Consider the following 24,525-nt stretch of genomic DNA (forward strand, 5'->3'; position numbering starts at 1 on the left):
GGTGTGTTATTTCATACTGTATCTTAAGTGCACCTCCAAGACCTGGTTATGACTTTGACTGCCAAGAGACACCTTTGGGCTGGAGAACTGTATTTATTCAGAATAAGGCATATTGATGGTGCTATTGCAGAATCGATATTCAATGTAATTAGGTAGTATGTTGCAAACAATGCTGTATTAATTCATGTACTTGCTACAAAAGCACATGGAATTCAGTGTGCATTAATCGTTTCTTAAATTGAAAAAGCTAAATTGAGGTCAAACAGGCCACCCATATCCTCCATAAGCTTCTACTTCCAAGATCCCTCTGATCAGATATGAGGCCAGATGAACATACTCTAAGGCAATCCCGAGAGTGCACTGTAGTAGTGCCTTTGTGGGAATTTCTGTCTGCGTCAGCTCTAGGAAACAGAGGTGACATGATGTACAGCCAAAGCAGCCTTTACACTTCTAGAGCTGCTTTGCTTTGTTAACACTCTGAGTTACGCAGGTATGTCCTTGCTGCATGTGTGGGATAAACACTTGGGTGTGCTTGGAAGTGGTGGCCTGGAAGCATCTCTCTTAGTTCTGCTCTGAATCAATGCAGCTGAACTACACTCTCAGCCCATGTTCTGTTTTCACTGATGCCACTGGGAAGTGAGAATCAGGTTTTGCTTTTCACTCGGTGCTTCTCTGCCCAATGACTGCATCAAATTTGACAGTGGTGAGCTTTTTCAGGACAGCCAAGGCACGTTCTGGAAGCAACCTGAAAGGAGTAACAGGAAATTTAATGTAGGATAAGAAATTGTAGAAGTTAACTGAAAAATTAATTCAGTTGTTCTGATGTTAGTTCTAGCTTTAAAATGATGCTCTGGTAAAAATACTGCCTCAGTACAGCTGCTACACTGGATAGTAAAACCATGTGAAAGGACAAATTTTGCTGTATGTGGCAGAGAGAAGCAGTAGAGCCTTTTGAAGCCACTTCCCCAGTCTCTGACACCTCAGTCTTTGGTGTTTACATGAAATAACAAACACTAATAAGTAGCAGGTTCTCAGCTCTTTCTGGAACTATTTTGGGCCTCCTGGTAGATAAAGTGTTTCTGGGCAAAAGGGAAACAGCAATCTGGAAAGAAAAAGTAATCTTTTATTCTCTCCATTGCCTCCCTGTCAGCCTGCAGTGTGTTTGAGCTGTTTGGTTACATTCTGGTGCATTTTAAGCATTTTGATGTTGCATGTTTAAGGGTGGTACACTCACCAAGTGGTATTTCATACATGGTTGGGGTGTTCAGAAGAGAGGTTTTGGTGTTGTTTTTTTATTACTTACCTTTGAATAAGTAAAGCAATGTTTAGATGTGGTGGAACAAAAACCATTTTCTTGTTGGTCAGTATTCCTTCCATCAGGGCCTCGACAACTTCCTCAATCTCCAAAATCTTCCCAAGCCTGCACAGGAAAGCAAGCATGTAAGAGCTGCACTGCTAAAACAGGGGAGGTATGAGCTGATGTACGATGCTTCACATGTGCACATGCTCAGGTAATTCAAATGCAGTCGTTATGGGGGTTAAAGGCAACTGCAGCTCTTCTTTAGCTAATGCTACAGCTGTTTTTATAGTCAGGTGAAACACAAGGCCTAAAGCTGGTGCTAATGTGTAGTGTGCTGGTGCACAGAAGGCAGGGCAGGAAAGCACAGATTTGACAGTTACCTTGCAGTGGGGTTTTTGACAAATCCAGTGTTTACAAATACTGGGCAAAGACATGTAGTTTTTATTCCATCCTTTCCCAGGGTAGACAGCTCCTCTGTCAGAGCTTTATGAAATCCAACTGCAGCAAACTTGCTTGAACTGCAGGAGTGAGAAAAGCACAAATGAGAAGGCAGAAATACTATTTCTAACTTTCTATAACTGGAAATGGCCTAAAAACCTGACACAATCCTGACTAGGAGGCAACAAAATACAATCCTGAGAAACAGCTGAGAAATGGTGCAGAGTCTGCTTCTAAGTGCCCCTGGACCTGAGCATAGTGCTGGATTAGGGGCAGTAACTGGCATGCAGAGCGGTGCCTTTCAGAAGTTGCCTTTGCTGTGAGCAGACTGACAAATGTCAGGAGTTCTTAGAAAATGAGAACCAACATGCATCACTTGATGGCGTTCCTGGCTTTCCCATGTGTGGAGTTTTTTCGAAGGCATGCAGCCTAAAGCTCTGATGTTCAGAGGGATGGGCAGAGTAGAAATGGAGAACAACCCTGTTCTGCTTTTCATACCCCACAGGAGTATCTCGTGACAGTTGTAGGTGAGTGTTGGAATAGAAGAGCATTATTTGTGCCAAAGTTGAGGAACGTATTGCCACAGAAATTGGTGTAGGCCAGGAGCATGAATCAAGTCCCAGGAAAGTAAAACCAGTTTATTGACTGTTACTGATTTGGTCAGCGTAATTCCAATAAAATCCCTGGCACAGGAGTGCTCACGTTGCCAGCAGTGAATGACTCTCTAAGGAGGAGTGTTCCTAGGGGAAGATTATTCCTCCTGGAGCTGCTATCATAGAGGGCTGGGTCTGATACAGAATGACAGTATGCAGTCTAACAGGCTTGCTATTCATGCACTATGATTTTCTAGATGTTTCAAGTAGAAAACCAATTTTATCTCATAATGGCAAAATTATTTCTATAGACTAATCACTGCCACAAAGATAGAAAGATCAAAATTTACTCATTAGGAATTTTCTTGCCAACATTACAACAACTCACAGAAGCAATACATTTTCAGAAAGAGAAGGGAAGCTAAGTCAAAGCTAATAAGAAACTTGCTGTGCAGCTCCAGGTATCAGTAAGTGCTAGTAATTGGTCTTTTCTACTTAGCACAGACCTCAGGCCATACTGTATTCAGTAGTAGGATTATTTTGGTTGTTTTATGCTTTCTAACAGAGAAGATACTATTATAGGTAAATAATGAAGAGAGCTGGTTTTAAACTCACCAGTAAGTCACCATGTAAGAAATAACAAAATGACCCGCTGCTGAAGCCACCGTGACAATGTGACCGTGGTTGTTTTTGGTCATGGTTGGCAGAAAAGCTTTTGTGGTCTTGACATCAATTAAATCAAGAGAGATAATTGCAGGGGGGAGAAAAGGGAAGAAAGAACAATGTTCTCTTAGGCGTTTACAGCACTGACCTTGACTATCATTAAGTAAGTGGCAAATGCTATCACAAATACTGTGTGCTGCAGAGCATCTCAGATTCTGAGAGCCACAGACACCCCTTCCCCTTTCAGCTGGTACAAGTGGCAACCTATTTCCCAAACAGGAATGTTTCAGGAAGTTGGCTGTCAACAGGAGCTGATTCTCACATGTGTCCCAGGCTGCTTTTTTCGATTTCAGGTGACACTGACAATACTGCCAGTATCTCACTCCAGCACATACAATAAAACACTCTTCAATCTGTTGCTTCCCTTTTCTCTCACTGCTAAAAAGAAGTCCTTAACACTTGGGCCAGGCTCAGATGAGCAACATGCTAAAGTAGGTCCCCAGCAGTCAGTCCAGTAAATGCCCCTATGCTATACGTATCTGAAAGACACTTTTGTAATTCACTGGTAGTTGAAAATAACTGTAGCCTAAATATGTGTCCTGAGCAACACTCCCCCAGAAATATAGGTATGAAGTTGGTGGTGGTCCTTACCCACATGTGAGCAAGAATGTTGACTTCAAACATTCTTTCAATCTGGTGGTCCTGAGTTGAGAGGAAGTCAGCAGCTGTAATCACACCAGCGTTATTCACCAGGATGGAGACATCTCCAATTTCCTGTTTCACCTTTTAGACAGAAAAAAAACCAAAAAGTTTTGTGGCATGAGTTTTGGAATTTTTTTTATGGAGAGGACAATAGTCCCCATTTCCAAAGGTGGTAGGAACTGTTGCAGCAGTACCATGAAATAGGGTTTAGATCTGATGCTTCTCCCTTTTAATTACTGCCAGTATCTGTAGTCTTCCACACATTGCCTGCAGACACAGTATGCTCCGAGTAGTTTCAGTTGGGACTATGGACATAGAGACTGTTTTGAGCCAGCCCGTTTTATTTAACAACACAGTGCCCTCAGTGCTGTCTGCTTGCTCTTTAGGAAACTAAAAGGCAGAAGTTCCCTCAGGAGTTGGACATCTAAAGAGCAAACCTGCAATGACATGTGATATGCCAGAGCCTCACAGAAGAAGAAGAGAGTGGCTGCCATCCAGGAAACACTGATTTCACTCTCTGTACAGAAATCAACAAGTGGGCAGATTCCAGGGGCTATCATGAATTGCATACCACGCCTCTTCTCTTGATTTCCCAACCTTTCCAAAGATGAAGCATGTTTGGGTAAGCTTTTGGAAGTGCCCCTGCTCCTCTACCTTCTCTGCAGCACTGTAGATTTCCTCCCTTTTGCTGCAGTCCACCACAAAGGCTTGAACAGTGGCTCCCAGCCTTTTGCATTCTGCTGCCGTTTCCTCAATGTTGTGCTGTAAAGGCAGAAATAAAAGACGTGTAACTGTACCATTGCCCATGTATTGGTGCTTCGGCATTGTTCACACCAGCCAGAGGCTAAAGACTTCTGTCAATTGCATTACTACTCTCAAGACTCCAAACAGTTCACAGGGATCAAGTGGAAGAGCTGCAGCTGGGGTACTGTGGCAGGACCCGTATTCCAGCCTCAAATTTTGGACCTCCATAGAGTAACTGCCAGAAAGGGCATGTGGTAACAAGAGTGAGTTTGCCTTGGCAAAGCACACATATGTAGGCTGCAGGAAGGGGGCACTCGGTGGCTTTCCCACCACAGCAGGCAGACTCCACAGCTGAATTCACAGCTCTAAAAACACAGACCCTGATGACCCCTCGTGAGATGTAAAAATGGCCTTTTTGTGTTTCTGTGTTCACAGACTGGATGTGAGAGGAGTGGTTTGCTCCAAAGGGCACAGTGGAGAGAGACTTTTCTTATGAGAACAGCATTCAATACACACAACAGAAGCTCCCCCGAGTCATTTTATCAACCCACTAAGTGAGGGCAAAAGTGACTTTGCTATAGACTTGTATCCACACAGACCCAGCAGCTGGTCAAGGCTGACAGCCCGCAGGAATGGAGCCTTCCTTAAGGCTGCTGGACTGGAGAAGCATATTCCTAAAATGCTTGGGATCTCCCACCTCCTTTGGATTGTATTTCAGTGCCTGCTTACACACACCTTTACAACATATTCTCCAGCACTGTACCATTCACCAATTAAGTTTACTCCTTTTCACCCATTCCAGTTCCATGCCTCCTCCCACCCAGTCCAGACTTTGGTCTTTGCCATCACAGGTAGCAGGAACAGGCACCGATAATGTTCTACAATATCCTCCCTATTTATAAACCCCCTTACACTGGGCTTGGCTTGGGAGTTTATTTGTTTGTTTGTGGTGGGCTGTTTATTGCAGCTTCAGGATGACATGATGAACTCCTCTGCAGCTTCTAATCCACAGTGTCAGAAGCCCTCCCCACACAGAGCTGCCCACCTACTCAACCCCATGTACAGCCAGTTGCTCCTACAAACATGCCTTTGCCTTGATCCCCATCGAATGACATCCTGTATGTTTGTACCTGTCCATCCTCCACTTGCCAAGTTCTTTTTGCATTTGGGCAGATTTGGGGCTACTGTCGACGTTTAGTAAGGAACTGCCTACACATGTAACTGCGCCAGAGGGCAGCAGGGCTCATCCATAGCTCAACGTAGTGATTCCCCTCGATATGAGTGGGGAGACAAATGCAACATAATGCATAATCCAGCAACATATACAAAATATGTGAGGCCAGGGAGGCAGCGAGCAGGTGGGGAACCCACTTCTCTGTAGAAACAGGCTGCTGGTCTCACATGCCTTTTCCTGCCAGCTCAGGCAGCAGTTCCCACAGCCCCTTGCTGACCCCTGCGCTCCCTCTTGCAGGTTCTGTCTGCCGTGCTCTGGATACCACCTCGCCGATTAGCACCGAGTGACTGTGGGACCCAGACACTGACATCTCTGGTGCAATGGGGAATGTCCTGGGCTGGGGCTCAGCGTCCCCGTTCGTGAGCCTGCAGGAGCGACCGTAGCAGCAGGTGTGTGGATGCAGTCGTGTGTCGCCCTTCCCGTGCTACTAATCCCCAGTGCCTCCCTCGGGGAAGAACGAGTCAAGACGCGAGCTGTGCCATTACCTTGCTGATGTCCCACAGCACCAATCTGCTCTGACGCTTGGCAAACTCCAAGGCTGTCCCTCTCCCTATACCGTGGCCAGCACCTGTGATGAGAACGAGCTCTCCACTGACAGACTTTCTCTTCACAGGGATAAAAAGCTTCACAAACGCCTCTAAGTAGGAGTAGATGAGCGTGACCACGAACAGGAGGATTTCCACGAACAGATTCATGCTGTTGCTGACAGTCCTATGGCTGTCGGACTGGACTTCAGCCTCTCCTGCTGAGGACGCGGGTTGCTGATTCAGCAGCAGCCCTGCGGAGCACACACCGCCCCAGCGGTCAATCACACCGCGCAGCTCCCCAGGCACCCCTCGGCTCCACGTTCCAGAAGAGAGCCCGCGGCTGCCTGATCGGCTGCACCTCCCAGGGCCGCAACAGCCAATCAGAGAGCGGCGTTTGGGAGGGGGCGTGACCATCGGGAGGACAACCCAGTGGGCTGGAGGCGGTCAGGATCGGCGGCGCTCAGTCAATGAGAGGCGAGCTTGTCCTGAGGGCTGTAGTACGGATGCTGTGCTGCTCCTCTGCCGTACCCTCGTGTCAGCCGGCATCAAAGCATGTTCTGGTGTAACATTTGCTGCAGGTGGAAGAGAGACGGGAGTAGTGATGCCGTTGTTCCCTCAGTTAAATGCAAAAAACCGAGAGCTTCTGAGGCGCCCTTCACCTCTGCATTTCAACTCTATCTCAAATGCTGCTGTGTGGCTGCCCAGCTGCTCAGTCTCCTGAAGTCCTTAAGCAGTTTTCTTCAGGGTGAGTCCAACCCTTCCTTTGGAATATCTGTGCATTGTCAGTAGTTTTTGCTCCCTACCTTCCTCTTCCATGTCACTTAATGAAAGCTGAATGGCACAATCCCTTTCAACTTGGGATACTCCACATGTGAGATCTTGGCTGCCTGTTAGCTCTTTCTCTGTCTTTTAATTAGTTAGCAATCAATACCCATATCTTCTGTCTTTTGGCTGCCTAGTTTCCTCAAGTCATTTAGAAAATGATACTGACTGAATGAATTAGGTCATCCTTATTTGAGTCTGAATTGCACAACTCACATTTGAATTTATGTGTAATGGAGTATACAGAACCTTAACCAGAACAGGAATGCTTATAGGAAATAGGATAAAACTAATTTCAGGTGGTTCATCCAGCTCTAAGAACGTAACTGTATGGTCTTACTTGAAAAGGATTGATGAAAACTCCTTGGCTTTTCAGTTAGAAAGCTAAATATGCCTAGGTTGTGTTCATATTTTTACTTAAGGATATTTCCGAGATGCTTGGGAAAGAGTGAAGGATGCCTGAACATCTGTCCTCTGAACAAAATCGGACTAAAGTTAAGATCAGAGTTGTTGGAAAAGACTTTTTTTTCAATTTCCTGGTGATCTGGCTGCTGTGTTGCTCATCTTGTCTGCAGGAGACTGGGTCAGCTCCAGCAGAGAGATTCAGAGCAAGGCACTCCCTACCTTTCTCTTGGAGCTTAGCTCTGCTCTTAATTAACACATTGGTGTTTGGGCCAGACCCCAATTGCATGGCTCAGTGGTGCTCTTGTTTTCCTGACATGGAGTTCCAGTCAGTGCTATGGCCAAGGCAGAGGAGGCAGAGAAGCACTGACTCCAAGAGACACCTCAGAGGGAGGCAGAGCACGAGGCCAGAGTCACCAACTGCCTCATAACAAGTCTTAAGCCATGATGTGAGGTTCTGTTCTTCAAATCTGGGACCTAGCTGTGGTCAGCTATATGAAGATCACTTGCATAGGCTCCTGCTGTTGCTAATGTGGCAGCATGTTGAGGCCTCCTTTGCATGGCTGTGAGCCAGCAAGTGCCTGGTGCAGTTGGGAGTTGCACAAGTAGGTGGAATGATAGTCTGTGCTCCGAAGAGATCTTTAACCTGTGTTTCATCAGTTGCTGTTCTCTTGTACCACAGGCCACAGACCTCTAGGGGTACTGGTCAAGGTGGGACCTGTCAGAATAGGCCACTGGCTTGTGATGAAGAGCTGTGAGAGGGCTTGTCTGGAGCCTTCACCCATCTCCTCTGCCCCCCAATCTGGCACCTGTGTCTAAGCACTCTCTTACCCTTGCATGGGCTGCACTGTTGGTGTGGCATGCCTGGGCCTATATCTCACTGATCCTGATGTGCCTTCTGGTGTGACTGGGGACCTGCCTGTCCCTGCAGCCTGGTAGTGTGGTGGGCAGACTCTGGCTGAGCCTTTCAATGTTGTGGCTCCTGCTCCACTGTCGTTGTTTGAACCTGATTACCACTCTTATTGCCAAGAGACACCTTTAGGTTAGAGAACTGTATTTATTTGTAATGAGGAGTGTTGATGGTGCTAATGTATAACTGATATTAAATATAATTAGGTAGTATGTTACAAATAAGGCTGTGTAATTTCAATACTCACTACAAAAGCACAAAAAACAGAGTGCTTATTAGCACACAGATTTTTAAATTGAAAAAGCTAAATTGATGTCAAACAGGCCACCCATGTCCTCCATAAGCTGCTACTTCCAAGATCCCTCTGATCAGATATGAGGCCAGATGAACATACTCTAAGGCAATCCCGAGAGTGCACTGTAGTAGTGCCTTTGTGGGAATTTCTGTCTGCGTCAGCTCTAGGAAACAGAGGTGACGTGATGTACAGCCAAAGCAGCCTTTACACTTCTAGAGCTGCTTTGCTTTGTTAACACTCTGAGTTACGCAGGTATGTCCTTGCTGCATGTGTGGGATAAACACTTGGGTGTGCTTGGAAGTGGTGGCCTGGAAGCATCTCTCTTAGTTCTGCTCTGAATCAATGCAGCTGAACTACACTCTCAGCCCATGTTCTGTTTTCACTGGTACCACTGGGAAGTAAGAATCAGGTTTTGCTTTTCACTTGGTGCTTCTCTGCCCAATGACTGCATCAAACTTGGCATTGGTGAGCTTTTTCAGGACAGCCAAGGCACGTTCTGGAAGCAACCTGAAAAGAGTAACAGGAAATTTAATGTAGGATAAGAAAAATCAGGGTAAAAGTAGCACCACAGGTGATGGAAGAGCTGGTCTGGGAGTAGAAGTGTCCACGCACAGACTGAGACCAAGGCTTAAGGCGGGTGTTATTTCTGAAGAATACATAGCCTTCTTTAATCTCTGCCTAGTTTAATTCCAATCCCTGTCTTGTCCTTGACATTTCCAAATCTGGGTATCTACTTAATAGTATTTGGATTGCATTCCTGCTGCAGTACCAAAGAAGGTCAGTATTAGGTGTATATTGGATGTGTTACACCCTAAAAAGCAGCTGGCCTGTGAAAGGATGAGATGTCAAACTGAGGTGTAGTTTCCTCTCTGAGGATTTCTTCTCTTATAAGTCATGTCTCTGTGTCCTTCCTCTCCCACATTAAGACACAAAAGCAAAGTTACCCTAAGGGTTTTGACAGCATTAAGTTTGACTTGTCTATGCTTCTGCAACTTGCACTGTCAGCATACAGCTCTTGGAGATGCAAAAAGACATAAAATTTTTTTCCACTCTCTTGTGATGGGTTTTGCAAATAAGATATTACCAAGTGTCTTGTGAAATGCTGTAGGAGTTAACTGAAACATTAACTTGGTTGTTCTGATGTGATTCCAGATCTGGAATCTGTGCTCTGGCAAGAACACCTCCTCAGCAGAACAGCTACACTAGCTATTAAAATCATGTGACAGGAGAAATCTTGCTCTACGTGGCAGAGAGAAGAAGTAGAGTACTTTTGATGCAATTTTCCCAGCCTCTATGACCTCAGTCTCTGGTGTTGACATGAAGAAACAAACACTACTAAGCAGCAGCTCCTCTTTCTGAAACTACTCTGGGGCTGTTGGTTCAGAGGAACTGTTGTTCACAAGCCCAAGGGAAATGGCAGTCTATGAAGAAAAAGTGTTAACTTGTTCTCCCTCTCCTTCTGTATAAACTGGTAGAGCAGGTGAGTTCTCCACTGGGACAGTGAGCAGCAGAGAGTGGATCACCAGGGCCTATGACAGGGCTAAAAAAAACCCCTTTGTGTATGACATCTGTTGTTGTCATTCGAAAAACAACACTGCTATCTCATTACTTGTAATGTGTTTCTCATACTAAAATATTTCAGATGAGTGGTTGTTTCAAAAATAATATTCTCTTCTGCTGACAGTTACACATTATCTAGTTACTGTAGGCATAATAATATCAGATTTGGACTGGTAACTGTATAGTAATGTCAAACACTGAAGATAACAGAAAATAATTGAAACTGGTTTGAATATGAACTTTTGCTGTGCAGCTCTCATTCCACTGTTTCTCTATGTCGCCAAACCATATTTTATGTTAACACATAGGTGAAAAATGCAGTTCTCATAAAAAGTAATCTAGAATCAGATGTAACAAGTTTGATACTTGTATACTCAGGTAGTTATCACTGATATATTCCCTCCTTCCCCTCTCACCCCCTTTTTATTCCCCTTTTGCTACTTACATTTCAGAGAGTAAAGCAATGTTTAGATGTGGTGGAACAAAAACCATTTTCTTGTTGGTCAGTATTCCTTCCATCAGGGCCTCGACAACTTCCTCAATCTCCAAAATCTTCCCAAGCCTGCACAGGAAAGCAAGCATGTAAGAGCTGCACTGCTAAAACAGGGGAGGTATGAGCTGATGTACGATGCTTCACATATGCACATGCTCAGGTAATTCAAATGCAGCTGTTACAGGGGTTAAAGGCAACTGCAGCTCTTTAGCCAATGCTACAGCTGCTTTTATAGTCAGTTGAAACACAAGGCCTAAAGCTGGTGCTAATGTGTAGTGTGCTGGTGCACAGAAGGCAGGGCAGGAAAGCAGAGATTTGATAGTTACCTTGTACTGGGGTTTTTGACAAATCCAGTGTTTATAAATACTGGAGAAAGACATGTAGTTTTTATTCCATCCTTTCCCAGGGTAGACAGCTCCTCTGTCAGAGCTTTATGAAGTCCAACTGCAGCAAACTTGCTTGAACTGCAGGAGTGAGAAAAGCACAAATGAGAAGGCAGAAATACTATTTCTAACTTTCTATAACTGGAAATGGCCTAAAAACCTGACACAATCCTGACTAGGAGGCAACAAAATACAATCCTGAGAAACAGCTGAGAAACGGTGCAGAGTCTGCTTCTAAGTGCCCCTGGACCTGAGCATAGTGCTGGATTAGGGGCAGTAACTGGCATGCAGAGCGGTGCCTTTCAGAAGTTACCTTTGCTGTGAGCAGACTGACAAATGTCAGGAGTTCTTAGAAAATGAGAACCAACATGCATCACTTGATGGCGTTCCTGGCCTTCCCATGTGTGGAGTTTGTTCGAAGGCATGCAGCCTAAAGCTCTGATGTTCAGAGGGATGGGCAGAGTAGAAATGGAGAACAACCCTGTTCTGCTTTTCATACCCCACAGGAGTATCTCGTGACAGTTGTAGGTGAGTGTTGGAATAGAAGAGCATTATTTGTGCCAAAGTTGAGGAACGTATTGCCACAGAAATTGGTGTAGGCCAGGAGCATGAATCAAGTCCCAGGAAAGTAAAACCAGTTTATTGACAGCGTAATTCCAATAAAATCCCTGGCACAGGAGTGCTCACATTGCCAGCAGTGAGTGACTCTCTAAGGAGGAGTGTTCCTAGGGGAAGATTATTCCTCCTGGAGCTGCTATCATAGAGGATTGGGTCTGATACAGGATGACAGTATGCAGTCTAACAGGCTTGCTGTTCATGCACCATTTTTCGACTGCTTCTAGTAGAAACAGGCAATACACTGACCTCTCAGATTCATCAGTTAGTTTGCTCACAACACAGTAAGTATTATTAAATTTTTACTTTCTGAAAGGTAATTTTACAGTCAAAAACCATTTTATCTCATGATGGCAGAAGTATTTCTATATACTACAGTCAATGTCACAAAGGGAGAAAGATCAAAAGCTATTCATTAGGATTATACTTGACAGCACTACACAAAGTTAGAGAAGAACTACTTTCTAAGAAGAAGGGAAGAGGATACCTTTTTTTTTTGCTAAGCAAAAGTCTGGATCAGTGAGGAAAAGGAAAAAGAGGAAGCTTTCGTGAGTTGATGTGTCATTGTTTCTTAATACAAACATTGCTACTGATTCAGTCACAGCTAATAAGCAAATTAGTGAGACCCTCCAGGCATCTGTAAGTGCTGCAGTTCAGTTTTTCTCCTTATCACAGACCTCAGACCATACTTTATTCAGTAATAGGAATATTTTGGTTATTTTATGCTTTCTGATGGAGAAGATGCTATTAAAGTAAGAATAATAAAAAAGGATCCGATGATAAAGTCACTTACCAGTAAGCCACCATGAAAGAAGTTACTAAATGACCCGCTGCTGAAGCCACCGTGACAATGTGACCATGGTTATTTTTGATCATAGTTGGCAGAAAAGCTTTTGTGGTCTGGACATAAATGAAATCAAGAAAATTGCAGGGGGGAGAAAAGGGAAGAAAGAACAATGTTCTCTTAGGTGTATTCAGCACTGACCTTGACTATCATTAATTAAGTGGCAAATGCTATCACAAATACTGTGTGCTGCAGAGCATCTCAGATTCTGAGAGCCACAGAGATACCTCTTCTCTCAGCTGGTACAAGTGGCAACCTATTTCCCAAACAGGAATGTTTCAGGAAGTTGGCTGTCAACAGGAGCTGATTCTCACATATGTTCCAGGCTGCTTTTTTAGATTTTGAGTGTCAGCAGGAAGGCTGCCACTATCTCACCTCAGCACATACAATAAAACACTCTTCAATATGTTGCTTCCCTTTCTCCCACTGCAAACAAGTACTTAACAGCTGAAAACCTCCTGCTAAGTATCATTTGATGGCAGCTGCCCTGTCACTGTACTTGCAGGGTCCTGGTGCTCAACTGTGGGTGAACAAACCACCCCATGCAAAGGGAAACTCCAGCACATTTCTGATAAACACATGCTACAGATGAGGCTGTGGCCAGCTGGCTCTTGCAGAGACATGAGAAAATAGAAATCAGGGCCAGGCTCAGATTAGCAAGTGGTTAATCAAGTTTATACACATGTGAAAGATGCTTTTATAATTCACTGGTAGTTGAAAATAATTGTTAGTCTAAATACATATCCTGAACAGCACTCCCCCAGAAATATAGGTATGAAGTTGGTGGTGGTCCTTACCCACATGTGAGCAAGAATGTTGACTTCAAACATTCTTTCAATCTGGTGGTCCTGAGTTGAGAGGAAGTCAGCAGCTGTAATCACACCAGCGTTATTCACCAGGATGGAGACATCTCCAATTTCCTGTTTCACCTTTTAGACAGAAAAAAACCCAAAAAGTTTTGTGGCATGAGTTTTGGATTTTTTTTAATGGAGAGGACAATAGTCCCCCATTTCCAAAGGTGGTAGGAACTGTTGCAGCAGTACCATGAAATAGGGTTTAGATCTGATTAGATAAGATCTTTAGATCGTTTAATTACTGCCAGTATCTGTAGTCTTCCACACATTGCCTGCAGACACAGTATGCTCCGAGTAGTTTCAGTTGGGACTATGGACATAGAGACTGTTTTAAGCCAGCCCGTTTTATTTAACAACGCAGTGCCCTCAGTGCTGTCTGCTTGCTCTTTAGGAAACTAAAAGGCACAAGTTCCCTCAGGAGTTGGACATCTAAAGAGCAAACCTGCAATGACATGTGATATGCCAGAGCCTCACAGAAGAGGAAGAGAGTGGCTGCCATCCACGAAACACTGATTTCATTCTCTGTACAGAAATCAACAAGTGGGCATATTCCAGGGGCTATCATGAATTGTATACCATGCCTCTTCTCTTGATTTCCCAACCTTTCCAAAGATGAAGCATGTTTGGGTAAGCTTTTGGAAGTGCCCCTGCTCCCCTACCTTCTCTGCAGCACTGTAGATTTCCTCCCTTTTGCTGCAGTCCACCACAAAGGCTTGAACAGTGGCTCCCAGCCTTTTGCATTCTGCTGCCGTTTCTTCAACGTTGTGCTGTAAAGGCAGAAATAAAAGACATGTGTAACTGTACCATAGCCCATGTATTGATGCTTCGGCATCGTTCACACCAGCCAGAGGCTAAAGACTTCTGTCAATTGCATTACTACTCTCAAGACTCCAAACAGTTCACAGGGACCAAGTGAAAGAGCTGCAGCTGGGGTACTGTGGCAGGAACCGTATTCCAGCCTTTCTTAAGGCTGCTGGACTGGAGAAGCATATTCCTAAAATGCTTGGGATCTCCCACCTCCTTTGGATTGTATTTCAGTGCCTGCTTACACACACCTTTACAACATATTCTCCAGCACTGTATCATTCACCAATTAAGTTTACTCCTTTTCACCCATTCCAGTGCCATGCCTCCTCCCACCCAGTCCAGACTTTGGTCTTTGCCATCACAGGTAGCAGGAACAGGCACCGAAAATGTTCTACAATATCCTCCCTATTTATAACTCCCCTTACACTGGGCTTGGCTTGGGAGTTTATTTCTTTGTTTGTGGTGGGCTGTTTATTGCAGCTTCAGGATGACATGATGAACTCCTCTGCAGCTTCTAATCCACAGTGTCAGAAGCCCTCCCCACACAGAGCTGCCCACCTACTCAACCCCATGTACAGCCAGTTGCTCCTACAAACATGCCTTTGCCTTGATCCCCATCGAATGACATCCTGTCTGTTTGTACCTGTCCATCCTCCACTCGCCAAGTTCTTTTTGCATTTGGGCAGATTTGGGGCTACTGTCGACGTTTAGTAAGGAACTGCCTACACATGTAACTGCGCCAGAGGGCAGCAGGGCTCATCCATAGCTCAACGTAGTGATTCCCCTCGATATGAGTGGGGAGACAAATGCAACATAATGCATAATCCAGCAACATACACAAAATATGTGAGGCCAGGGAGGCAGCGAGCAGGTGGGGAACCCACTTCTCTGTAGAAACAGGCTGCTGGTCTCACATGTCTTTTCCTGCCAGCTCAGGCAGCAGTTCCCACAGCACCTTGCTGACCCCTGCGCTCTCTCTTGCAGGTTCTCTCTGCCGTGCTCTGGATACCACCTCGCCGATTAGCACCGAGTGACTGTGGGACCCAGACACTGACATCTCTGGTGCAATGGGGAATGTCCTGGGCTGGGGCTCAGCGTCCCCGTCCGTGAGCCTGCAGGAGCGACCGTAGCAGCAGGTGTGTGGATGCAGTCGTGTGTCGCCCTTCCCGTGCTATTAACCCCCAGTGCCTCCCTCGGGGAAGAACGAGCCAAGACGCGAGCTGTGCTATTACCTTGCTGATGTCCCACAGCACCAATCTGCTCTGACGCTTGGCAAACTCCAAGGCTGTCACTCTCCCTACACCGTGGCCAGCACCTGTGATGAGAACGAGCTCTCCACTGACAGACTTTCTCTTCACAGGGATAAAAAGCTTCACAAACGCCTCTAAGTAGGAGTAGATGAGCGTGACCACGAACAGGAGGATTTCCACAAACAGATTCATGCTGCTGCTGACAGTCCGTTTATTCCCGAACGGCGCGACGACAGCGCAGCGCCAGTGCCGATCCGTGTGCGCTGCTGTCCGGCTCAGGGCCGGCACCACAGGGGCCTTCCGGGAGTGCCCCTCTCCGGTCGCAAGGGGGCTCCCGTGGCCCGCCTGAGCTCGCTCCGCCCGTCCTGTCAGTCACAGGCAGGGACAGCTGCCTCGCCGCGGCCTGCCCGCCTTGCCCAGCCCTGTCCACCCGGACTCGGGGGTCTCCTCGCCCCGCAGGGCTCCGTGAAAAGCGAAGACCGCAACAGCCGAGGCCAGGCAGCAAGCAGGGTGTGAGGAGCAGCCGCCGCCAGCGGCCCGACAAGCCACACCTCCCAGCGGCACAGCAACCAATCAGAGAGCGGCGTTTGGGGGGCGTGTCTATGGAGGGGACGAGCCGGATGTTTGGAAGCTCTCCTGATTGGTGGCTCTCACCCAATGAGAGGTGTGCTTGTAAAGAGGGCAGCTGGCGCGGCTCGGCTCGGTACGGTACTGGGGTTCTGGCGTTGTGGCCTGGGCTGTTCGAGGCTCGGGCGGGTGTGCTGGAACCCGTGCCCGGCTGTGTGCAACCGAGGTGCGCCGGTGCCGCTGTCCATGCTGCTCCTCCACAGCGCCCTGCGTGCCCGCACGGTGCCGGGTGTGTCTCGGGCAGTAGCAGTGTTCACTTTCGCTGTTGCGCTGTCCGCCCGGCCTGCCTGGTGTGTTCTGCAGCGCCGTCCGCCCCTCAGGTACTGTGGCTTGGTAAGGCTGAACAGTGGCCAGGCTGTCGCTCCTTGGGCCCGGAGCCTACCTGAGGCCGTGGTTCTGGTGGTGTTTGGCCCTTTGAGGTGGTGCTCTGTTTCCCAGGGAGCTGCCACCCCGTCGCTGGGCCAGGACCTCAGGGTTTTGTCACCCCCTGCCAGCTGAGGGGATTTTGGCCCTAGATGTGCTGTGTAGCTGAGGGTGTCTCTTTGGGACTTGGCAGAAACAAAAATCGGGCTGTCCTTTAAATTGATGCACTCGCTGAAAAATACAGAAGCGTCTAACGTTAACCTTCATGTGGAGGTCGCACTTGATATCAAGTATGCGCTTTTCCCCATCTCTGTTAAAGATGTTGTGAGCCTCAAGTGGTTTGTGAGTTGGATTGTGCTCTTGAGAATAGTGTCTCAGCAGTGTATGTGCGAGCACGTGCATGCTGTAATTGTGACCAAGGAATTCTTGACTTCAGTGTTCTAGATGCACCTGAGGATTTCATGGCATGAGTGAGGTGTCTGAGAACTGGAACTGCTGGTTTTGAAAAAGCCTGGTCTGTTCTTATAATCCAATATTCACGTCTGGGTTTAAACAGTAGGGTTAATACTTATGTGTGAGTTGCTTTCTTCTTTTTTACATGAAATTCATCGGTCCCATCATCACCTTGCTCAGATGTCATGTTATTAAAACCTGAATGTATTTTTGAGGAGGATGTATGTTTCTTTATGTGTTGGAAGTGATTCTTTTTAAGAGCTGGTGATCAGATACTGTAACGCAATCTGCTGTTAAGTATTTTATTGTTGCCTAGTCTTTCAGCTCCCAAGACCCATGGCAGAATAAAATCACTAGAGGTATCAAGTATTATTTTTTTTCCTGTTAACTAATTTGATAGTTCTGGCCTTTTTTAAAGTTGAAGAACAAGGTATGTGTTACCCTATTTGGTATTGCACAAAGTGATATTTTGGTGGTCACAGCAATTTACAGAGCTGTGTTGCTCAGGGGTTTGGATGTTTCATTCTTGCTCTTCCCAGGCCTACCACTGGATTTGAGAGCAGGACTCTTGTAAGGCTAGGTTGGTTTGTTGATGAAATACTCACATGGGGACCTAATGTTGAAGCAAGCCTTCCTGCTGCATTTATGGTAAATATCTTTGAGGTTTTCCTTGTCTATGATTAATAACTGGTCAGTGTTCCATAATCGGGAAAGGTAGTTGTAGTTCTCAGCTTCTCCCTTATGCTATGAAATTGTCATGTGTATCTAGTAGAATACATCAAAAAGATGAAGGTAAGATTCAGAATTTGTTGGTCCAGGCATGCATTTGCATGATACCTGAAAGAATTAATAATGTATTTCTGAGAGCTGTTTTGTGGAAAAAGCCTAGTCTGTTCTGCTTGCTATGATGTACTGTGCGGGTCTGGGATTAAGGAAGAGGGTTAAAACCTAACAAATGAGATGCCTTTTTTTTCTTTATTTCAGTAATTTGTCTACAAACTGTTGGTCCCATCTTCAACCTGTTAACATGCTCAACAGTTATAATGTTAAGCTCTACCACAGCAAAGCTCTCACCTCCCCATATCCAGGGTCACACGTGGAGCGTAGCCAAGTTCCTGCAGATAAAGTGGGCTGGCTGACTGAGTGGAAAGATTATAATCCTGTGGAGTACACTGCAAAATCTGTTTTGGCTGGACCCAGTTGGGCAGATCCCCAGATCAAGTGAGTGTCATTGTCTCTTTTCTCTTGTGAACATGGAAGTGGGAAATAGTGAGCAGCTGAACTAATAAAATCCTCAGCTTAAGTGATGTGATTCTATAGTGATGTGTGAAGGTTGAGGCCTAGAAAGCTGATGGTTAGAGAACTGAATCATTTGAGTTAGCTCTTAAGGACACATGATTTTACAGAGCTAAGAATAATGTTAATTGCAATAATGGATATCTGTTGATGCTGGGTAGTGCTGCTTCTCTATCTTGTGAGCTAAGTAAAAATTTTTTCATTCTTAAGAATTTGGGAGAACATTTTCATAATACACTTGTTCACAATTGAATGCAAGATGAGAAAAGACTTAAAGTAGAATTGTGGCTCTTGAGTACTCTGATTCAGGAAATGTGACAGGTTGAATGCATGACTGATTCTTTTTTAGTGAATGTGTATATTCATTTTATTGATTCTGTGAATATGTTCTCTCAAGGAATGCTGTATGCTTCTTGCCTAGAAAGTTAGATCCATGCATCTAGTGTAGCTTGTCATAGTATGAAATGGTGATTCCTGCACATCCACATCTGTGTATAAAGATTGGAAGATTGTGGTACTTGAGGTTTCAGCTTTACCTTCCTTGTTTGTTTTGCTCTGTGAACATGTGCCTCTATTTGCTCTTAATTTTGGTTAGTATTCAGGTGGCACATAGAGAACAACCAGGTGACCAGGCCCAATCAGTAGGGGTTTTTGAAAGGCAGGTGCTGCTTGACTTACCTTGTTTTCTTCTGTGACAAGTTTTAGAAATTATTATCCTTTTCCACACAGTGATAAAGGGTTTTCTCCCAAATTCAATGAAAGAGATGGAGAAGTAGACAGGAAGAGTCTCAATGGCACATATGTGGTTGAAAATGGGAGGCCCCGGTGAGTATGCTCGTTGTTCACATTAATTTCAGTGATGTAGGGCTCTTACAGGTCTGTCAGTTTTGATACATGGCACCTGCTAGAACAAAATCAAGATAGTCATTCTTAGAGACAGAGAAAATGATACTTCAGGGCCGTGAAAGAAGATTGTGGCAGAGAGGCACTAAAGATTAGCCAGTGCCACAACGGAGCGTTGTAGTAACACTGGAGTCAGAGGAGGTCTAACCTGTTAATAGTAGGGTCTGTTGAATCGGTTGTTTCTACAGTTTGACCAGATGTTAGGCTCTGAAGCTTTTGTAACACTTCTGTGCCGTGGTAGAGCAGAAGAGTATTTCCTTCTACTGATGAATCCTGGCATAGCACAGATGGGTAATCTCACTAAAAATAACATCTTTTATTTCTGTCTTTGGAATGTAATTGAATGCTCTGTGCATTTGTCGTCTTGGAAACTAGATTCCATTTTCAGACAAGGTTGTGGGCACAATAAGAGTAATTCTTAATCAGAAGTATCTTGGGACACAAGATCTAGAAAATGACAGAGCTGTTTTGTATATTTCCTTTCCCTGTACTGTCAAAGGCAAAGAGGTTGATAAAGGTGAAAACAATGCTTTGTCTCTATTGCCCTTTAAAGCATATGGTAGCACAGAATGTATCTTGCTATCCTTTCCTTTGTTGTTTAGGCTTCTTTAAAGCTGCTTTTTAGAATACTTGGAGCATATTTTGAACATGGAGAAGTATGTGTTTAATGCACTGTGCCACTTATTTCAGAAATCCGGTGGGAAGGACTGGCCTCACAGGCAGAGGATTGTTAGGGCGCTGGGGACCAAACCATGCTGCTGATCCTGTTGTAACTAGGTAAGGGCCAGCTGACTAAGTTGCCCTGCAGTAAAGCTAAAAACCACATGCATTTTGCTTTTTCCTTGCATCTCTGGACAGGCTATTACTTATCATAGGCCTTTTATATGTGTTTATGTGTAAGCTCATTCAGATATGGGTATCTGAATGGAGAGATATGTAGACATCTGGAACAAAAATTTCCTAATTATTTTTTTTTTTTTAGCCTTGGTCTCTGAAGAAGAATAAGGACTGACTGCTAATGATAAGCAGTAGTTTCTGAAATGCTGAGGAAACAGATTTAAAGGAAAAAAACAGTGTAGGAGACTTAAATAGAAATACAATTTACAAATAATCTTTAGTAAAGAATGTAAAAACTGAAAGGATTATGTGATACTTCAATACTGTACACATAAAATCTCAAAAGGTGTTAGGTGAGGCATGTTATATTACAGGGATAGGTTTTTCTGTTACAATAACTTAACTGCAAACAAAAGCAGTGTGCCTGCTTTTGCTTTGTAAGGAATACTAACTTGGGCTAGTATATTATAGGAAGAGGTGGGGTTAGCCTCTTCCTTTTTTTTTTTTTTTTAATATATTTTTGTCAGTATATGCTCTTTTAATGGTGCTTTTGCTAGCAGGATCTGTGTGTACATACTGACTGTTATACAAAAAGAAAGCATTCAGAAAAGATTGTGTAGTTAATGCAGGTGCAAGTGAAGCAGTGCCATGCCGAAGATGGAATCATTGTGAAAATCGGCCTGATGCGTTTTCCTTTTTTCCCTTTTCAAAGCCTGTCAATGCTACCAAGTTGTTTCATTGAAAGTAAAAGAAATGATGGTTTGATTTTTGTATTTGTTTAGACAGCTATTTGCTTTAACTATTAAGTTACTTTAAGTTCTTTACTGTGAGGGTGGTGAGGCCCTGGGATGGGTTGCCCAAGAAAGCTGTGAATCCTCCATCCCTGGTGGTGTTCAAGGCCAGGTTGGACAGAGCCTTGGGTGACATGGTTTAGTGTGAGATGTCCCTGCCCATGGCAGGGGGGGTTGGAACCAGAGGATTTTGAGGTCCCTTCCAACCCTAACTATTCTATGATTCTGTTGTTAGTTCTTACCTACTATTGTCTTCAGTAAGGAATTGCTTGTGGCGTTGTGCTGGTGCTGGGCAAGCAGTTCAGAGGTGGGGTTGCAGCCTGCATGTACATTCAGTTTTAGTAGAAGGCATACTTACCCTCTCATTATGGATAGGCACCAGGCTTGAGGAGCATTGGAGCTAGTATGATGTGCTGGAGGCAGCTCTCAAAGGAGCTGCCACTATCAGTGGGGTTACAGAAATGTGGCTCTTGGGCTGTTTCTGCTCTTCTGGCTGAGGAAAACACAGTTAGTAGAGGTGTGAAGAAAACAAAGTGATTTGCCCTGGGTTGTGATTGTGTCAGACAGCATCTGTCAGCTGCCCCCCCCATGACTCTTTCTGCTTTGTTTGCTTCTGCACAGATGATAGTGCGGTTGCTTTGTTGTTGCTCTGCCAGGCCCTCATGTCAAGAGGCAGAAAAGCATGTTCTTGTTTCTCCTTTGCTGCAGGTGGAAGAGAGATGGAAGTGGCAATAAAATTGCTCATCCAGTTACTGGCAGAAACATCTTGCAGTTTGTAGCTATCAAGAGGAGAGACTGTGGGGAGTGGGCCATTCCAGGGGTAAGAACAAAGCTCTGGTAACAGTATACATTTCCCTGCTGGCAAGGACCTGAGGCCTAACTTTGTGTGCAGTAAGAGCATGCCTTCTGGTGATCAGCTTTGTGTACAGAGGTGAGGAGAAAGGCTCCTTAAACTGGCTTTGCCCAAGCATCAGGTGGGATGCCTTCTGCTGTTTCTGCATTACAAGGCGATATTTGTATTTAATTCTGACCATGTCTTTTGCTTAATGCAGTCATAATTTAATCCACTGTGGCTTTTGAAGGATGTGCATGTTCGCACTTTACAGCTAAGTGTACAGCTCCTCCCATGTCCAGAGTATGATGCAGGTGGATGTAATATACTAAGAGCCAGTTAAAGGGGATTAAGTCTAAGTGGAATCTGAGGGATAGTCACGTTTGTTTTCTCTTTTAATTTCTTCCCTCCTGTTTAAGGGGATGGTGGACCCAGGAGAGAAGATTAGTGCTACACTCAAGCGAGAATTTGAGGAGGAGGCCTTGAATTCCTTGCAGAAATCACCTGAGGAGAAAGCTGAATTAGGAAAGCAACTCCACAAGCTGTTCAGCCAGGAACACTTTGTGGTGAGTTCTGTGTCTCTTGTGATAGCCTCTTGAGCTATGCATATAATTGACAGCTGTGTGGAGCTTGGAAGAGAGTTGCTAAAATGGAAATAAGCTGTGATGCTTGGGTTGTCATGGTATAGGAAGTGACTATTGAAAACTGTGTAAGGGCAAATATTTAGGAAGGAAAGGAAAAATAATCTTAGTGATTCCACCTTGTTTGCTTGACACTGAGCTTGTTTTGGTTTGTTTGGGCCCTTAGGTATACAGAGGATATGTGGATGACCCTCGTAACACTGATAATGCCTGGATGGAGACAGAGGCTGTGAACTATCATGATGAAACTGGTGGGTGTCTCCATGTGTGCTTGTAGTTGCCTTTTGCTCTGTATGTTTGTTTGAAATTGGGATGTATGAAATACAGACGAAACATACGGACTTTGCATGAAAATTATATATGTTTGTTAGCTAGTTCTAAGCTATCGACTTTGTGCCTTGAAAAGCTCAGCCTTCATACGGAGATTGGACATTGGACAAGGGTTCTTTCTTGTCACTGTTTACCTTGAATTCATTAATTTCCTTTTTAATGAGTCTGGGGTGGGAGGATAGTCTGTTTCTCTTGATATTTTTTCTTTAGTAGCTAGTGTGTGCTTCAGGAACATTCCCTCTGGCTGCTGGCAGATTCTCACTGCATTTATTACTTTGTTGTTGTAACTGCTCTGAGACCTTTTATCTTGGTTACTGTCCCAGCGTAACAGTTAGATCTTATTTTATTTCTATAAATCAGTGGGAATGGGCATAGGGTACATTGCTAGCTCTTAGATTGCTCTGTTAACGTGGATTCTAATCTTCTGCCTTTAAGATAAGTCAACCTAGTTAGGTGAATAAGTCAGAGACTTCATCTAATGACATTTCCACTGTGTTTTTGGTAGTAAATACCTGTGAAGTTTCACATGGCCCTGGTCCATGATTTATCAGCACTCAACTGCAAAGATACTATTCCTATTTGTTTCTAATACACATTTTCTAATACCTTTAAAAGCCTTTATTTGGTTGTTGTCTGAAGTCCTTGGGATTCTTTTTGGAAACAAAGTAAGAAGTTTTGGAGAATAATTCTGAAGCTTCTCTGCATCCCTCCTTAAGTACTATTTTTGATTTTGGGGCCTTTAGTACGATTTTAATTATTCTGGTTTTCTATAAGCATGTATGTTTCAGAATTCAATTTGTCCTGTAGAACAGTGTCTGAGAAAGGAAGCAGTCAGATGTTAGCCAAACAAAGAAAGAAAAATCAAGGCAGAGGGATTAGCTAAACTTGTGGTCGTGAGTACGTATTGTCATAATGATTTCTATTAACTGAGGCTGTTGATGATACCCAGGAGTGGCGACAAGGTGTTAACACCATCTCTGCTACTCAGATTTGGTTTAAAATAGTGCAAGCATGAAAAAAGGTTTCTGGCACAGAAAGTGAGCAACTTAATTGATTGAGTAGTGGAAGATTGCTGCCTGTGAAAGAGCCATGTGGAAGGGTGGAACTGATCAGTTGTAAGAAGAAAAAGCAGGAAAGATGCAGTATTATGTCCTAACTCTTGTTCTGTGAACAGGTGAGACATTGGATAATTTGCCCCTGGAAGCAGGTGATGATGCTGGAATGGTCAAGTGGGTTGACATCAGTGAGAAGCTCAAGCTGTATGCAAGTCATAGCTACTTTGTTAAGCTTGTGACTGAGAAACGGGGAGCCCACTGGAGTGAGAATCCTGGCCCTGAGTGCCATGAGTGATGTAAATGAAGAACCAATGAACACCAAGGGGAGAATACGTTTTCCAGCTTTGAAAGAGATGACACTGTCCTTTTCAGTGACAATTCTACAAAATTCACCTGGCAAAAACACTCTGCAATGATAAATAGAGGCTTTTTCAGAGGCTTCAGATTTCTTACCTAATGTGAAATGATGTGAATGTAGAACTGTTACCTTGTTTTGCTTTGTCTTCATTATTTGCAACCATTTCATAACATCCGCCAATCTGCATGACAACACAGGGATTCTGACTGGTTGTAGCTGAGAGGCTCTCCACTGTAGCTCTCTATTTTTGTGCTCATTTCTTGTCAAGTGTATGAATCCATAAAGGATGAGGGACTTGTGGGAGGATAGCCTGAATAATAACTCGATTGAAGTGCTACATAATAAAATGACATTTCTTTTCTGAGTTTTGCTTAATGTGTCCTTTCAGTGATTTTCTGACAGATTTGTTTTCACATTTACTTGCTCTCAAGTATGGATGGTATTCACATTTGAATGTCTGACAGTGCTTCTATCTATAACAATATCTGTTGGTGGATGTAACTTGATGACTAACTTCAGGAGCTGGATTTTAAGGTTCCTCTCTTCATACTGCTTATGGCTGTTAGGAAGACTGTGTCATGAACAGGGTCGTTGGAAAGAGCA

General features: G+C 44.5%; 3 protein-coding genes and 1 long non-coding RNA gene across 8 annotated transcripts in view; 2 read left to right on the plus strand and 2 right to left on the minus strand.

Moving 5' to 3' along the window:
- LOC115946108 (uncharacterized) overlaps positions 1 to 6,022 on the plus strand; it is a 16,433-nt gene extending 10,411 nt beyond the window's left edge. The window contains exons 3-4 of the long non-coding RNA XR_004549883.1: positions 4,083 to 4,318; positions 5,912 to 6,022. This is a non-coding gene — a long non-coding RNA (uncharacterized lncRNA). The remainder of the gene's footprint in view (positions 1 to 4,082; positions 4,319 to 5,911) is intronic.
- Positions 113 to 6,534, minus strand: LOC101879240 (17-beta-hydroxysteroid dehydrogenase 13). The gene is made up of 7 exons (XM_034065044.1): positions 6,160 to 6,534; positions 4,351 to 4,458; positions 3,646 to 3,777; positions 2,947 to 3,053; positions 1,681 to 1,818; positions 1,304 to 1,420; positions 113 to 745 (listed from the first exon to the last, which is right to left on the minus strand). The coding sequence occupies exons 1-7, from the start codon at positions 6,367 to 6,369 to the stop codon at positions 658 to 660; spliced, it is 900 nt and encodes a 299-aa protein (XP_033920935.1). The 5' UTR covers positions 6,370 to 6,534; the 3' UTR covers positions 113 to 657.
- On the plus strand, positions 6,033 to 24,286 carry NUDT9 (nudix hydrolase 9). Of its 5 annotated transcripts, none has more exons than XM_034065041.1 (11): positions 6,033 to 6,063; positions 6,288 to 6,946; positions 13,771 to 14,006; positions 15,171 to 16,100; positions 17,864 to 18,100; positions 18,905 to 19,000; positions 19,769 to 19,855; positions 21,415 to 21,526; positions 21,958 to 22,104; positions 22,346 to 22,430; positions 23,684 to 24,286. In XM_034065041.1, the coding sequence occupies exons 4-11, from the start codon at positions 16,039 to 16,041 to the stop codon at positions 23,857 to 23,859; spliced, it is 1,002 nt and encodes a 333-aa protein (XP_033920932.1). In that variant the 5' UTR covers positions 6,033 to 6,063; positions 6,288 to 6,946; positions 13,771 to 14,006; positions 15,171 to 16,038; the 3' UTR covers positions 23,860 to 24,286. The 5 variants fall into 5 exon arrangements, with proteins under 5 accessions (XP_033920932.1, XP_033920933.1, XP_030902651.2 ...); XM_034065042.1 differs by lacking the exon at positions 6,033 to 6,063 and adding an exon at positions 9,783 to 10,110 and having other exon boundaries at positions 6,113 to 6,946; XM_031046791.2 differs by lacking the exon at positions 6,033 to 6,063 and having other exon boundaries at positions 6,113 to 6,946; positions 15,171 to 15,322; positions 15,547 to 16,100.
- LOC101879069 (estradiol 17-beta-dehydrogenase 11) lies at positions 8,495 to 15,963 on the minus strand. Its single transcript, XM_005146582.4, has 7 exons — positions 15,419 to 15,963; positions 14,039 to 14,146; positions 13,323 to 13,454; positions 12,475 to 12,581; positions 11,010 to 11,147; positions 10,636 to 10,752; positions 8,495 to 9,137 (listed from the first exon to the last, which is right to left on the minus strand). The coding sequence occupies exons 1-7, from the start codon at positions 15,626 to 15,628 to the stop codon at positions 9,050 to 9,052; spliced, it is 900 nt and encodes a 299-aa protein (XP_005146639.2). The 5' UTR covers positions 15,629 to 15,963; the 3' UTR covers positions 8,495 to 9,049.
- Positions 24,287 to 24,525: the final 239 nt, after the last annotated feature.

The sequence above is a fragment of the Melopsittacus undulatus genome, chromosome 7, assembly GCF_012275295.1.
Source record: "Melopsittacus undulatus isolate bMelUnd1 chromosome 7, bMelUnd1.mat.Z, whole genome shotgun sequence".
Taxonomy (NCBI): domain Eukaryota; kingdom Metazoa; phylum Chordata; class Aves; order Psittaciformes; family Psittaculidae; genus Melopsittacus; species Melopsittacus undulatus.

What these genes read in the sequence shown, in the direction of transcription:
- NUDT9 (XM_005146581.4), top strand. Translation starts at nt 16,250, where the DNA reads ATGCTGCTCCTCCACAGCGCCCTGCGTGCCCGCACGGTGCCGGGTGTG. An exon ending in TGGGCAGATCCCCAGATCAA is followed by an intron (nt 18,101 to 18,904) that starts GTGAGTGTCATT and finishes TTTTCCACACAG; the next exon opens with TGATAAAGGGTTTTCTCCCA. An exon ending in GGGAGTGGGCCATTCCAGGG is followed by an intron (nt 21,527 to 21,957) that starts GTAAGAACAAAG and finishes CTCCTGTTTAAG; the next exon opens with GGGATGGTGGACCCAGGAGA.
- LOC101879240 (XM_034065044.1), bottom strand. Translation starts at nt 6,369, where the DNA reads ATGAATCTGTTCGTGGAAATCCTCCTGTTCGTGGTCACGCTCATCTAC. An exon ending in TGCTGTGGGACATCAGCAAG is followed by an intron (nt 4,459 to 6,159) that starts GTAATGGCACAG and finishes CTGCCTTTACAG; the next exon opens with CACAACATTGAGGAAACGGC. An exon ending in TCTTACATGGTGACTTACTG is followed by an intron (nt 1,819 to 2,946) that starts GTGAGTTTAAAA and finishes TCACTCCTGCAG; the next exon opens with TTCAAGCAAGTTTGCTGCAG.
- LOC101879069 (XM_005146582.4), bottom strand. Translation starts at nt 15,628, where the DNA reads ATGAATCTGTTTGTGGAAATCCTCCTGTTCGTGGTCACGCTCATCTAC. An exon ending in TGCTGTGGGACATCAGCAAG is followed by an intron (nt 14,147 to 15,418) that starts GTAATAGCACAG and finishes CTGCCTTTACAG; the next exon opens with CACAACGTTGAAGAAACGGC. An exon ending in ATTGCTTTACTCTCTGAAAT is followed by an intron (nt 9,138 to 10,635) that starts GTAAGTAGCAAA and finishes TACTCTTTTCAG; the next exon opens with GTTGCTTCCAGAACGTGCCT.